Below are 15,585 nucleotides of genomic sequence, written 5' to 3'. Positions count from 1 at the left end.
TAGACTGGAATGTGATACTTACTGAGAAAACACAATTATCCAATAGGTCCTCTGTTTGGAGACATTATTTTAGCTATTACATATCTCATCTTGAAAATTTATTTTTGTCTTTTTTATCTAGGTCGAACTGGAAGGTACACGCTTATAGAAAAGTGGAGGGATACTGAAAGGCACCTAGCACCTCATGAAAACCCTATCATATCCTTAAACAAGTGGGGGCAGTATGCTAGCGACGTACAGCTGATCTTACGTCGCACAGGGCCATCTCTCAGTGAGCGACCCACGTCGGACAGTGTGGCTCGAGTTCCTGAAAGGACTTTGTACAGGCAGAGTTTGCCCCCCTTAGCTAAACTGAGGCCTCAGATTGACAAAACAATCAAAAGGAGAGAGCCTAAAAGGAAATCATTAACATTTACAGGAGGTGCCAAAGGATTAATGGACATTTTTGGAAAAGGTAAAGAAACTGAATTTAAGCAAAAGGTGCTGAATAACTGCAAAACAACCGCAGATGAGTTGAAGAAGCTGATCCGTTTGCAGACGGAGAAGCTCCAATCCATTGAGAAAGAGCTAGAATCAAATGAAATAGAAATACGATTTTGGGAGCAAAAATATAATTCTAACCTTGAAGAGGAGATAGTCCGCCTGGAGCAAAAGATCAAAAGAAATGATGTAGAAATTGAAGAGGAAGAGTTTTGGGAAAATGAATTACAGATTGAACAGGAAAATGAAAAACAGCTGAAAGATCAACTTCAAGAAATAAGACAGAAAATAACAGAATGTGAAAGCAAGTTAAAGGACTATTTGGCTCAAATTCAGACTATGGAAAGTGGTCTTGAAGCAGAAAAATTGCAACGGGAAGTCCAAGAGGCACAAGTAAATGAAGAAGAGGTTAAAGGCAAGATCGGGAAGGTCAGAGGGGAAATTGACATTCAAGGCCAGCAGAGTCTAAGGCTGGAAAATGGTATTAAAGCTGTGGAAAGATCTCTTGGCCAAGCCACCAAACGATTACAGGTAAGAACCTTTTTATAAAAAGAATGGTTTTTTTTTAATCTGTTTAAAAGAATATCTTTTGGCATCTTCTTTAATGATTATTCATTTTCCCTTACATTTAGAGTTAGAAACCTACCTTGGTTTATAAGTTTCTTAGAATTTCTGTGACTTATGACAATGCTAAGATAGGAGACTAAACCAAAGATGAGAGCTGGAGCCACAGGTCCTTTTCCATGAGAGCAGCTTTCTTAACTGTGGAAGTGGCAGCACTAGGTAATTGGAGACAGGAGATGAGAACCTCAGAGCAGGTGTGGACACTAATGAGGAGGTAGTGAATCTGACCTCCTCCTTTTAACGGTAGGGAAACCAAAGCTAAAGAGATCACCGAGAAGTGGTTCACAAAGGCTGTGTGGCTAGCTGTCTGCATATGTAATCGCCTCTCCTTTGTTACTAACCACGTCTTCTCTCCTCTCCAGAGGGGCAGGTTCCTCCCTGACTTTTTCCCATCTCTAAAGCACATACAGGAACGTTTATATTTCACACTCAGACCACGATCACTCAGCTTATATTTCTTGGATGCCTATTCTTGGAAAGACAATGTGGTGGTAAATGTTATGGGAGTTGCAAAGAGGTATCAGTTTCTAACAGCTGAAATGAGGAGACACAATTGATTATAAAATGGTTACTTAACATTTTTTTAAAGATTTTTTGGCGGGGGGGATGTGGACCATTTTTAAAGTCCTTTTTGAGTTTGTTACAGTATTGCTTCTGTTTTATTTATTTATTTTTAGTGTTTTGGTCAGGAGGCGTACCAGGGACAGAAGTCACACTTAACCACTGTGGTGCCAGGGAAGTCCCTGGCTACTTACATTTAAACTGAAGTTAAATAATATTCAGTAAAGCTGTTTAAAAATATTAAATAAAGTTAAATTTCTGTTTTAGTCATATTTGGCCTCTTTTCAAGTGCTCAGTAGCACATGTGTTCAGGGGCTCAGTTTTTGGACAGTGCTGGCTTAGAAGCTCTATAATCATGGATCAGAGAGTGAACCGTGAGGCTTCAGGGCACAATGGTTAGAAATTCAGACTGTGTGTAGTAACAGCATCTCCAAATAGCACCCGTGCACATTGGAGTTTGAGAAGAGATGCTTTAGAGGAGGAACAGTTCCACAAGCAGAGAAAGCTGAGGTTTCAGGAGGAACTGATAGGATTTCCTGTCTCTGCAATTCATTACGGTAAGAGGTAGAACTACCACCAAAATTTGGAAAATCAGGAATTTCTCAGTAATAGAAGGTTGTTAACCTATGATTGGTCAGTATTGTACTGTTCTGTTCAGTTGCTCAGTCGTGTTCGACTTTTTTGCAACCCCATGGGCTGCAGCATGCCAGGCTTCCCTGTCCTTCACCATCTCCCGGAGTTTGCTCAAACTCACATCCATTGAGTCTGTGATGCCATACAACCTTCTCATCCTCTGTCAGCCCTTTATTTAGACACTTAAGGGTACATTTGGAAATAATATTGCCTTGATATTACATACTAATTTATGAAAATTGTTATTAGTAAACCCCACTTCCTGTGAAAAGTATCTGAGAATCAAATTACTCAGATATCTCCAAGTACCCCCTACACTCAAAGTAGCAAAAAACAACCACTCCTTTCTCTTTTCTCTTCCCTCCTTACTGGTTCTTCAGACTCACCCAGCTTAGATGAGGCCCTGCTGCTTTTCCTTAACAGTGCCCTAAGAGAGAAAGAGAAGAAAGTCCATTTGAATAACAGAATGCCTCTCCTTGCTTTTGGAGCTTTCTGGCCATCCAAGCTTGTTCTTCTTACTTTAGAGCTCTTCAGTTCACAGACCTGCTTGTCAAGGATTTAAAAACCCCATAGTGGAAATCTTGCTTTCCTTGTGCTCTAACATAAATCTCAGTAAAGCATTTCATGAAAACTTAAAAACAGTTTAAAAAAAAACAAGGAGCCCAAATCTCATGAACCAAATGACTATTAATTTTGCTGTATATTATCAAGTAGATGGGCTTCCCTTGTGGCTCAGTCGGTAAAGAATCTGCCTGCAGTGTGGAGACCTGAGTTCAATACCTGGGTCAGGAAGATCCCCTGGAGAAGGAAATGGCAACCCATTCCAGTATTCTTGCCTCGAGAATTCCATGGACAGAGGAGCCTGATGGGCTACACACCATGGGGTTACAAAGAGTCAGACACAACTGATTGACTAACACTTATTATGAAGTAGATAATGGGGAAGTATAGTTATGAAGAGCTTAGCAAGATTGCTGTAAACACTGGGATAGATGGAATCCAGTATTTTATTCATGAAAGTCTGTAGACAAAGATTTATTTCATCAGGTCCATAGTGTACTCCTAGCAGAGGAAGGCATGACATTTAAAAGCACAAACTGAAGAAGCTGTTGTCTTTTACTTGCCTATTTTTTGGCCCATGCCTCAGAGTGAGCTTGACCTCCTCGGCCCAGTATGTCAATATAAACCGGGTTTGTTACAAGCACTCTTGTGAAAGTGAGCATCCCACATTTAAGCCTGTAGCAGGTAGACAGTGACCAGGATGTCTGTAGCTGGCCAATAGTGAATCCTCAAATTTTAGAAAAAATTTAACTTCCGTCTAGGACAAAGAACAAGAATTGGAGCAGTTGACCAAAGAGCTGCGGCAAGTCAACCTCCAGCAGTTTATCCAGCAGACAGGGACGAAAGTCACCGTTCTGCCAGCGGAACCCATTGAAGTGGAGGCCTTGCATGCAGACATAGAAAGGGGTAAGATTTGAGAAACTGTTTTTTCAAAACTTGATGTTCACTGTTAACTTTGAATAAACTGCTTACATTTGGTTGCAACATTCTCCTACTACTCAAAGCTGATTCTTGGGTCACTTAAAGAAAATTTTTTCTGGGAAGAATCAATAATATTTATGTTATTTATTTACTTAGATGGGTAGATATCCTATCATTAATTTTAAACTGTTTCCTTGCAAACTTTTCCTGAAATATGTGTGAGCCATGGTCTATTAAATTGAGTGGTAACTTCTCTCTGTTCCTAAAGCCCCTTCTTCCTCTCCTAAAAGTCTTTGTTATTAATTTGTGCTGGTATTTAAAAGACAGTTCTAAATCTGCCTATGCATATGATATGAGCAACCCAGAAAGAGAGGCACAGTGCTCACCGTTTTCAAAAGATCATGAACTCATCAGATGACTGGAAACTATTTTATCAACTGAGAGGGTCAAGCAGACTCAGCCTGTCCTCTCACCTAGAACCTATGGGGGTGCAGTCATTACTCTGTATCACTTGGTTCTTGAGAACAGGGAGAGTTCTAATTTCTCATATCCAGGTCACTGGTGCAAACATCAAACGATTTTCTCTGTTTCTTGTTTAGAGGCACCATTCCAGTCCGGGTCTCTGAAGCGGCCTGGCTCCTCTCGGCAGCTCCCCAGTAACCTGCGTATTCTACAGAATCCTATCTCATCTGGTTTTAATCCTGAAGGCATATATGTATAACATTACCTGTCTTCAGGGTGCAGATCCAGTAAAGGTACCAAGGACGGTGAAGATTATTCCTCCTTTGATTTTGTGCCAATGATGAACAGAGGATCTGTTTCACAAGCCACCGTATCTTTTTTCTGTCCTAAGTTGCATACCACTTGGAGCCATACCCTGTGCACTGATGCTAAAGAACAAAGAAACTGTGTTTTCACACGTCCACAGTGTTGATGTTTTTGTCCAGCAGCTGTAATGCCAAGCCTTCATTTTTATTTGTAGCATTTTGAGAGCATTAGGAAAGTATTATACAGTGTGCATACATAAATAAAACCGTGACTTAAGAGTGAAGAGAAATATGTGACTGACTTAGTTTATTTATTCCATGTAATCAATTAATGAGTGAATGTTGATGTTTTAATATTTTTTATTAATACTTATCCTGTGACTGAATTACATTACATACTGTGTGATAATGACTTTGTGTGCATGTCGCCAGACTCCACGCATTGCTGATTTACAGCTCCACAAGTATCATAGGATGCTCTGCCATTGTGAACCCATCCTAGCCACTGCTTAATTAGGTGAGAGAATTCAGGTTTTCTTTTTAATCTGAAGTTTAATCTTTCCTTTACAGTATTTCCAGCATAGGAATGACCGCATACAAAAATGGAAATATTTTCATGAAGTAAATTTTATATATATGTTTAAAATGTTTGCAGTGCTTCAGACACTGTTGAATAAAAATACACTTGTTGAATATCTCTCCAAACAGGCATGGGGTTTCCCATAACATGAGGTGTTTTGTTTCTGCCCTGCCTTTTATTTTAGTCTCATGGATCCTCAGAGTTGCCATAATAGACACATTAGAGATGTCTGAGGATATTTTCAGGAAGGTTGCTTTAAGTGATATATTTTTTAAAATAACCCACTTTGTATGTATGGTCTATTGCTGAAAGCACCCTGGATAAGTTATTGCTTGCACATAATTTACTGTGTACATTATAAACGGTTGCAATTTCTCCAGTCATTTAGACAGAAAGTAGATTGGAGTTAGGTACTTTTTACTAAGGAAATAAAGTTAAATTCAGTGTTCGTTTTCATTAATTTTCAGTTCGACTTTTACAGGACATGAAGCTCCCTTTGTGCATATATTTTCTTATTTATAAAACCAAAAATGAGTCAACACCCTTCCCATGAGTACTGACCTAACTGAGATGCACCAGATTATCTGGATGGATGTGGTCAGATACCTAGCCATTTTTACATTCCCTCTGATCAGAATTTGGTACAATATAATTTAGACTTTATTCTAAAATTTAAAATAGTTTTTAATTCTGAGGAAAACATATTGTCTGTATTATTGACATGCAACAGAATAACAGTGGGTTAGTATATTAATGCCATGGTAACAATAAAAAGATGTAAGTTATACGCTATGCATGAGGGCAACTTTGGATGTTTTAAACATATTTGACTTATTTTTGGTTTAATGAATGCTAAGAATGCTGCTATATTTAGGTTTCCAGTGAAAATTTTTAAGAATGGCTATGACAATATATAGAAGCTTCTGAACTGAAAGTAATAATGCATAGTTGCCTTTTCTAGTCCAGCTAAATGGCAGACCTCAACTAAAGATATTTTCTTTGGGTTCTTAGAATTATCAAGTTGACCTTGCCATTATACTGTTTTTCAAAAAAACTTGATAAATCAATGATTCTTACCTAATAACCACAACCTATACACATTTGCTCTCAGTTTGTAATAGTTATTTCATATCTATATATATTTAAAAATTAGAATTAAAAAATCAAAATAATTTGTAGATTTTCTGATAATAATGGTTTATGTATGCCCGATATATGCCTTATTTTTAAAAGGTTCCATTCTATACTGGGTCATTTTGTTATTGTTGTTCAGAGAATTGAGATCTTATTCACAAAGAAAAACAATTTTTATAAATTGATTACATTCTATTTAAATCAAAACGTTAAACTGAAGACATATTAGACTTTGCAATTTTTCATTGCAAAGATGCCTGGGCATACCATGAAAAACACAAAGTCAGGATCCAACTCAATTGTTGTCAATTATTATCAGCATTAACCTAATAACTTTAAAGAAAGGCTGGCCGGATCCTGACAGTTCATCTGAATTTTCAAGCTGCCAAATAATCTTCACAGACCTAATTACAGATAGAAATACTATTTCCTAGATAAGAAGATTATATAAATGTGAATTTGATTAATACAATGAGCAACTGTACTTTTTAATCAGTTATATAACTTCTGGAAGTACATCTCTAAGAAATCTTTTCTAAGCCTTTTTTTAAAATAGAGGAAAGAAAACTCATCTCCCTAGAACATCTTAAAAATATCTTAGTCTATTTCTGATCATTTTTATCTATTGTAAATATAATGAGTTAGATTAGGTACCACATCTTTGGATATATTTCAGAGAGGGGAAGTGGGCACTGGTATGCAAAAATGCTAAATAGAAAATTTTGCATCTGGGGGAATATTCAGTTTCTGAATACTAAATTAGATTATAAGTTTTTTAAATTATTATTACACTGAAAGTTGTTTTATTGTGATTTTCTACAGGTATTAAGTACATTAGAAGATTTTTTTCCTTACCAAGGGATAATTTAAAATACTATTAGTATATTTGACCCTTTGGAGTGTTTGTCATCCTCAGAGAATGATCTGTAGTGGGTTGCCTCAGTCCTTTTTTTTTCTGATGAAATATTTTGGTTAGCTTTTTTTTTTTTCCCTGATGCATGGGGAATTTATATGTGAGATTTCAGTTGGTGTTAATAGGAGTTACCCAATTAATTAATTCCCTCAGCCATCACTGAGCTAGTCATCAATTTCTGTAGTTCAGATTAACTGTAGATGAGAGCTAAAACAAGACTAAGATAGTAAAAACACAGAACTTACAGTGTGAAATGTGAATATTAACAATGTGTAAGAAGAACAAAAAAGCACTCGCTTCCAGAACATAAATACGTGTTGTACCTGCACTAAAAGAATATTTTCTTTGTGAATAAGAGCAAAGTGGCCTTTCAAGAAAAGAAACGTCATTTAAATCCACTTCTGTGAACACCTTTCCAAGTTAGAACTATAATAACAGATTGAGGAAGTAACATGGAAAAGGAAAAAAAAACTCTTGACTTCAGGTGTGCAAAGGGCATGAGCAGATGGATGGTTCCCTGTGTACATTGCCTTGGAAAAATTGGGCCTTAATTTATATGTAAATAACAGTGCTGTGCTCGCATCCCTCTTCTACCTAAAGTTGTCTTTATTAGTCCATATGATATTAAAATTTAGCTCGTTAAGTCTTACTTTTATATTATGTCAGTTTTTTTTTAAGTTGCATGTTTATGCTGTTTGCTGCAGTGTTTTTCAGTTTGGGTTGAAGGCCATCAGCTGTATGGAGAAGACAAAACAATCACTATTGATTCAGTATTGCTGCTTTACGTTTCCAGAATAAGCTTTCGATGCCAGGACAGTGACTGCTTGAAAGCTGCAGGAGCTCTATTCCAATGCATTTTATATATTTTTAGAAACCAAATAAATGCAGATAACTATTTAGTATACTAATTATATTAAACCAGCAGAAATATAAAGGCAATAAAGTATATACATATATATATGGGGGGAGGGGAAAGGTTAAAAAAATAGGTTTACAGCCAGACGCAGTGATAAGCCCTAAATGTATTTCTCAATCTGTCTTTCTTTATTGACCCGAAGAGGATTTGAGTTGCTGCAGCTTTAAACAGAAAATTGCCATGTTCACCTACTATGAACCCATAAGTATGCTTTTAGTACTGCTTTGCTTATGTACAAGTAAAATACCTGTAATCTGTATTATATGTAATTATTTCTTTTCTTTTGACTGTCATTTCAAAATGTATATTTTCTGATAATTATCATGAGCTGTAAAACAAAGGATCAATATCTGATATTCTCCCAAATAATAAATTTTCAGGATTCACTGGGGCATTACAATTGCTGGCTTGTTTCTTTAATATTTTAAAATATAATTTTATTTCCTTTAAAAAAAAAAATGCCCAAGAGAAAAGGTCTGCCTAGCAGTGACATAGAGTTACATTTTTCTAAAAGTAATGTTAATTATTATAGGTAAGGCATTACCTCTTGCTGCCAAGACAGCTGCTTCATCTAAGTGAAACTGAATTAAACTAATATGCCTCGCTTTTATTTCAAAAGTAAAAGAAAAATTATGTATTACTGTAGCTCTGTATTCCCAAATCTCTTTAAAACCACCAGTGAAAGGAAGAGAAAGAACAATTCAGGACTTCCCACGTGGCATGATGGGCACAGTAGGAGGTGTGTTCCACCATCCCGGAACTTTACGTAACTCATAAGTAGTTCACAGGGCCCTTGAATTTAGTCCTTCCAGATACTGAGGTACTTTCCTGTATCCCGTGATAAAACTGCGTAATCAGTTATACAGTAACCAGCCTCTACACTTTAACCACCTTATTTTTTTGACTGCGCTGCTTGACATGGGGGATCTTAGGTTACCCGTGCATCCTGATACTCAGTCGTGTCTGATCTCTGCATGCGTGTGCTGTCTCGTCCGACTCCTGGTTTAGCAAAGAGCCTTAACCACTGGACTGCCAGGAAAGTCCCTAATCGATTATTAATGTGAAAGTAACATCTGTGTATGTGTGCTCGGTCGTGTTCAACTCTTTGTGGCCCCATGGACTGTAGGGCTCCTCTGTCCATGGGATTCTCCAGGCAAGAATACTGGAGTGCGTTGCCATTTCCTCCTCCAGGAGATCTTCCTGACCCAGGGATTCAACCTGCATCTGTTGCATCTCCTGCATTGGCAGGCAGATTCCTACTAGGGCCACCTAGGAAGTAATATGGAAGTATATAAATGATCTTTATATTTTTTATAAGTAGAAGTTAGATCTTGATCATGAAACTATACATATGAATAATAGTATGTTATAAAAGCAAAGAGAAATGAGGAGTAGTAATTCAAAGTGTAAATTATTCTATGTCTTAGTTTGGAGGGCTTTTAGAATTTTAATTTCCGTCCTGTCTTCCTTACCTGGTGTCCACTCCACATGTTTGTGCTGCCTCCCTAAGGAAAGACCAGCAGAGTTCAATAAAACAGACATGCACGTGCTGGGCACATGCATGCTTTCTACAGACATTCAGAGAGCCTCTGCTGTTGGCCAGACACTGGACTGAAGTTAATATAATCTGTTTTGCACCTCAAGGAGGTTTATAGTCTAATGACCATCACTAAAGGAGGGCTTCACCCCAACCCAGGTTGTTGGCAAGCTCCAGAGGGGATGATGTAAACTGGAGAGGGCCGCCCACACAGAATGATGAAAAGGCTGGAAAGGCTAAGAGAGGAGATAGGAATCCATCCTGAAGGGCCTGGGTTGCCCTGGAAGTTTAGACTTTATCCTTAGGGCCACAAAGGAGTCTTAAGCATGGAAATGAAGTGATCGGATTAGCATATTCGAGAGATCTTTCTGACTGGCATCATGGAGAACTGCCAGAAGGGTCAAGACTCTTGGCAAGAAGGACCATTTACGAGCTCTGCAGGTGTCCGGGATACTGAACTAAGAAGGCTGTTAGGGTGTAGTCAGTAACAAGTTTTATTGAGCACCTACTATGCATCAAGAGAAGAGAAACAAACAGATGATGAACATCTGAAGTAGTAGCAAAGGATATGATGTTTAAATGGTGGAGGAGGGAAAAAGGAATCCAAGAAACCCCAGGTGTTTGACAGCGGTTTGCATCCTTAAATGAAAGGGTGGAAATGGTATTGTGGGTCTCAATGATGAGTAGTCCAGGTACTCTGTTCTGTTTGCTGAAGGGAAAAGCTGGGGACAGGAGGCAGGGAAGGGAGAGAATAAAGACACAGAGAACATACATTTGAGAGATGGGCCTTCAGGGAGCCCCTCCCAATACATATCCCCTGCAGCCTTTCCTGTGACAATGATGAGGTTTGGGGGAAAGCTCCTTGCAGCACCTAATTTAACCACCCCAGTCTCTTCCTCTGGAATGGTGAAGGCCTGTTTTCCCACATTTATACTTCACTTTCTGTTCTACATTCACCACTTTGATTCATCTGCTATGAGAACATGCCCAAGATGATGGAAAGGTCTGACTGGTCTAGAATGAAAAGAAGTGAAGATGGACAATACAAACTCACCTCTGTTTATGCCAAGTCAATATTTACAAGTTTCTTGCAACTGCTGGTGAAAAATAAATGAATTGGGATTTTATTGTTGTGTAGTCGCCATGTCGTGTCCAGCTCTTGGCAACCCCAGGGATTGCAGCACACCAACCTTCCCTGTCCCTTCACCATTTCCTGGAGTTTGCTCAAACTCCTGTCCACTGAATCAGTGATGCCATCCAACCATCTCATCCTCTGTCTCCCTCTTCTGCCTTCAGTCTTTCCCAGCATCAGGGTGTTTCCCAATCAATCAGTTCTTTGCATCAGGTGGCCAAAGTATTGGAGCTTCCGCATCAGTCCTTCCAGACTATTCAGGGTTGATCTCCTTTAGGATTGACTGGTTTGGTCTCTGCTGTCCAAGGGACAGTCAAGAGTCTTCTCCAGCACCACAGTTCAAAAGCATCAATTCCTTGGTGCTCTGCCCTCTTTATGGTCCAGCTCTAACATCCGTACATGGCTACTGGAAAGACCATACATAGCCTTGACTAAACAGACGTTTGTCGGGAAAGTGATGTCTGCTTTTTAACACACTGTCTAGGTTTGTCATAGCTTCCTGCCAAGAAGCAATCGTCTTCTGATTTCATGGCTGCAGTCAGCATCCACACTGATTTCAGAGCCCAAGGAGAGGAAATCTGTTACTGCTTCCACCTTTTCCCTTTTATTTGCCGTGAAGTGATGGGACCAGATGCCATGATCTTAATTCTTTTAATATTGAGTTTTAAGTTGGCTTTTTCACTCTGCTTCACCCTCATCAAGAGGCTCTTTAGTTCCTCTTTGCTTTCTGCCATTAAAGTGGCATCATCTGCATATCTGAGATTGTTGAAATTTCTCCGGGCAATCTTGATTCCAGTTTGTAGTTCATCCAGCCCAGCATTTTGCATAATGTGCTCTGTGTATAAGTTAAATATACAGGTAGACTGACAATAAACAGCCTTATCATACTCCTTTCTCAATCCTGAACCAGTCAGTTGTTCGATACAGGGTTCTAATTGTTGCTTCTTGACCCACATACAAGTTTCTCAGGAGACAGGTAAGATGGTCTGGTATTCCCACCTCTTTAAGAGATTTCCACAGTTTGCTTTGATCCACACAGTCAAAGGCTTTAGCATAGTCAATGAAACAGAGGTAGATGTTTTACTGGAATTCTCTTGCTTTCTCTATGATCCAGTGGATGTTGGCAATTTGATCTATGGTTCCTCTGCCTTTTCTAAATCCAGCTTGAACGCCTGGAAGTTCTTGATTCAACATAATGCTGAAGCCTAGCTTGGAGGATTTTGAATATAACCTTATTATAAGCGATCTCTAGTCTAACCTTACATGGGAGATTAAGTGCAATTGTCTGGTGTTTCAAGCATTCTTTAATACTACCCTTCCTGGGAATTGGGATGAGGACTGACCTTTTCAATCCTGTGGCCACTGCTGGGTTTTCCAAATTTGCTGACATATTGAGTGCAACACTTTAATATCATCATCTTTTAGGGTTTGAAATAGCTCTGCTGGAATTCCATCACCTCCACTAGCTTTATTGACAGGAATGCTTCCTAATGCCCCCTTGACTTCACACTCCCGAATGTCTGGCTCTGAGTGAGAGACTACAGCACCATGGTTATCCATCATTAAGATCTTTTTTGTACTAGTTCTGTGTATTCTTGCCATCTCTTCTTGATCTCTTATATTAGGTCTTTACCATCTCTGTTTTTTATTGTGCCCGTCTTTAGATGAAATGTTCCTTTGATATTTCCAATTTCCTTGAAGAGATCTCTCGTCTTACCCTTTCTGTTGTTTTCCTTGGAATTCCTAGTAATAAATGCTGCTTTTAAATGAGAAAGCAAATCATAGACACTTTAAGCAAAGAACACAATGAGCTACATGCTGTACAGCCACAAACAGCACACAGGAGGCTGGGCAGAGCAGGGGTGAGTAGTATATACGAGGAATGCCCCACTCCGCCCAGAGGAGCACTCACAGCACTGCCTGACTGCTTCCATACTATCCCCACCAAACACAGCTTGCATCAGAACCCCCAAGGACTAGACCCACCCGGGCCACCTCGACAGGTTTAAAAGGTCTCCTTTTTACTGAGCCTAAATAGATTTCCTTGCTGTTTCCAACTTTCCCTAAGGCCCAGACAGAAAAAACAATTTTTCACCAATGTGACAGCACTTCAGATACTTGAGGGCTTTGCAGGAGTGGTAGAGAATCCACCTGCCAACCCACCATCACCTGCAGGAGATATGGGTCTGATTCTCGGGTCAGAAAGATCCCAAGAGAAAGAAATGTCAACTCACTCCAGTATCTTTGTGCTATGGACAGAGGAGCCTGGCAGGCTACAGGTCATAGGTTTGCAAAGAGTCAGACATGACTGAGCAACTGAGCACACACACATCTTTGAAGGCATCTCTTATGCCCTCAAGTGTTCTCTTTCCCAAAGTTTAAATAGTATATTTTCCAGTCTCCACACTTGAATGTACCAAAGAGGACTGAGCATAAAACTCCAACGTCTGTGATCTGACCAGGTCAACATGGAGGAACTTGACTCATTGTTATGCAGCCTAAAACTCAACTGGGTGGGTGGTTAGGTTTTGATGAACCTTGTCTCATTATTGAATCATGGAGCTGAAAGTTGGCTAAAATCCTGGTTTTTGGTTTTTTGGTTTTTTACATTTTCTGCTGCTAGCCAAGTCTTTCCTGATTTGTATGTGTGTGGAATTGAATCTGGGGAAGCATGTGCAGAATCTTAATTTATCAGAATACTTATCATCCCTAAACACTCTGAAAGTAATAAATTCCAGAAGGAATATGTGGACTTTAGTCAAATTCATAACAAGGTTACTTTTTTGAAGGGCAGAGTGCTGCTGGAGCACATCAGAGGTGAGCAGAAAGCAGGAACAAGCTCCATCAAAGAGAGCGCACAGGCTCTAGAAGATCTAGTAGGCTTTCATCAGTCATGTTTGTTTGTTTGTTTGTTTTAATTTATTTATTTTTATTTGAAGGCTAATTGTTTTACAGTATTGCATTTGTTTCTGCCATACATCAACGTGAATTAGCCATAGGTAATATGGACATATTACATAGACAAACGTCCCCTCCCTCTTGAACCTCCTTTCCACTTCCCACCGCATCCCACCCCTCTAGCTTGTCACAGAGCACCAGTTGTACTTCCCTGAGTCATACAGCAATCCCACTAGCCATCTATTTTACATATGGTAGTGTATATTTTACATAGGGTAGTGTACATGTTTCCATGCCACTGTCTCCATTTGTCCCACCCTCTCCTTCCTCCCCCTCCACACCCTCCATACATCTCTCCTTTATGGTCTGCATCTCCACTGCTGCCTTAAATAGGTTCTTCAGTACCGTCTTTCTAGATTCCATACGTCAGTTCAGTCGCTCAGTCACGTCCAACTCTTCACAACTTCATGGACTGCAGCATGCCAGGCTTCTCTGACCTTCACCAACTCCTGGAGCTTGCTCAAGTTCACGTCCATTGAGTCAGTGACGCCATCCAACCGTCTCACCCTCTGTCTTCCCCTTCTCCTCCTGCCTTCAATCTTTCCCAGCATCAGGGTCTTTTCCAATGAGTCAGTTCTTCGCATCAGGTGGCCAAAGTATTGGAGTTTCAGCATCAACATCGGTCTTTACAATGAATACTCAGGACTGATTTCCTTCAGGATTGACTCGTTTGATCTCCTTGCAGTCCAAGGGACTCTCAAGAGTCTTCTCTTCTTCGTTCAGTCTTCTGAATGTTGAGTTTTAAGCCAGCTTTTCCACTTTCCTCTTTCACTTTCATCAAGAGGCTCTTTAGTTCTTCTTCACTTTCTGCCATAAGGGTGGTATCACCTGCATATCTGAGGTTATTGATATTTCTCCCAGCAATCTTGATCCCAGCTTGTACTTCATCCACCCCAACATTTCGCATGATGTACTCTGCATATAAATTAAATAAGCAGAGTGACAATATACAGCCTTAATGTGCTCCTTTCCTGATTTGGAACCAGTCTGTTGTTCCATGCCCAATTCTAATGGTTGGTTCTTGAACTGCATACAGATTTCTCAGGAGGCAGGTAAAGTGGTCTGGTTTTCCCATGTCTTAAAGAGTTTTCCACAGTTTGTTGTGATCCACACAGTCAAAGGCTTTGGCATGGACAGTAAAGCAGAAGTAGATGTTTTTCTGGAACCCTCTTGCTTTTTCTGTGGTCCAGCAGATGTTGGCAATTTTACCTCTGGTTCCTCTGCCTTTTCTAAAACCAGCTTGAACATCTGGAAGGTTACAGTTCACATACTGTTGAAGCCTGGCTTGGAAAATTTTGAGCATTACTTTGCTAGTGTCTGAGATGAGTGCAATTGTGCAGTAGTTTGAGCACTCTTTGGCAATGCCTTTCTTTGGGATTGGAATGCAAATGTATTATGTCTAATAAAGCCCATGATAAAAACCCCAGGTGGACATAAATGAAAAATCTATAGACTCTGCGGACCAAGGACAGTTATGGAGAGATTGTCCGAATGATGGTACAGCAAAAATGTCAGGACCTGGCATTTGGCTTAAGATCAGATTGACCCATAAAATTAACCATCAGAGTACGTGTGTATATTTAGATTGTAATACATATAATATCAGCCAAATAAAACCCTTTCTTCTTACTGAATACCACTATGTACAAACTTTCCAGTATGTATCTCCAGTAAACCATTGGAATCAGTATTGCTATTAGACCATATTTCTCTTGCCAAGAGCTCTGGCATCAAATAAATGTATAGGATTTAAAGAAAACAGTGGATCAACCCTTTGCACAGTCCTCCCTAAGCAAACCCTCATGAAACTTCATGTCAAGCAACCAAATGGACGTTTAGGCAAACTCTGGAAAACCTGTTTGCTAGAA

At 39.4% G+C, this 15,585-nt stretch overlaps 1 protein-coding gene across 5 annotated transcripts in view; it reads left to right on the top strand.

Moving 5' to 3' along the window:
• The window catches only part of RASSF8 (Ras association domain family member 8), a 136,811-nt gene extending 128,330 nt beyond the window's left edge, over positions 1 to 8,481 (top strand). For all 5 annotated transcript variants that reach the window (XM_070789938.1, XM_070789940.1, XM_070789941.1 and 2 more), the window contains 3 exons: positions 122 to 1,011; positions 3,621 to 3,765; positions 4,380 to 8,481. In XM_070789938.1, the coding sequence (XP_070646039.1) occupies positions 122 to 1,011; positions 3,621 to 3,765; positions 4,380 to 4,501 (1,157 nt within the window). In that variant the 3' untranslated portion in view covers positions 4,502 to 8,481. The remainder of the gene's footprint in view (positions 1 to 121; positions 1,012 to 3,620; positions 3,766 to 4,379) is intronic.
• The last annotated feature ends 7,104 nt before the right edge of the window (positions 8,482 to 15,585 follow it).

Source organism: Bos indicus, chromosome 5 (assembly GCF_029378745.1).
Source record: "Bos indicus isolate NIAB-ARS_2022 breed Sahiwal x Tharparkar chromosome 5, NIAB-ARS_B.indTharparkar_mat_pri_1.0, whole genome shotgun sequence".
Classification (NCBI taxonomy): domain Eukaryota; kingdom Metazoa; phylum Chordata; class Mammalia; order Artiodactyla; family Bovidae; genus Bos; species Bos indicus.
The sequence above is the reverse complement of the archived record's forward strand: the minus strand, read 5'-3'. Positions and strand labels throughout refer to the sequence as shown.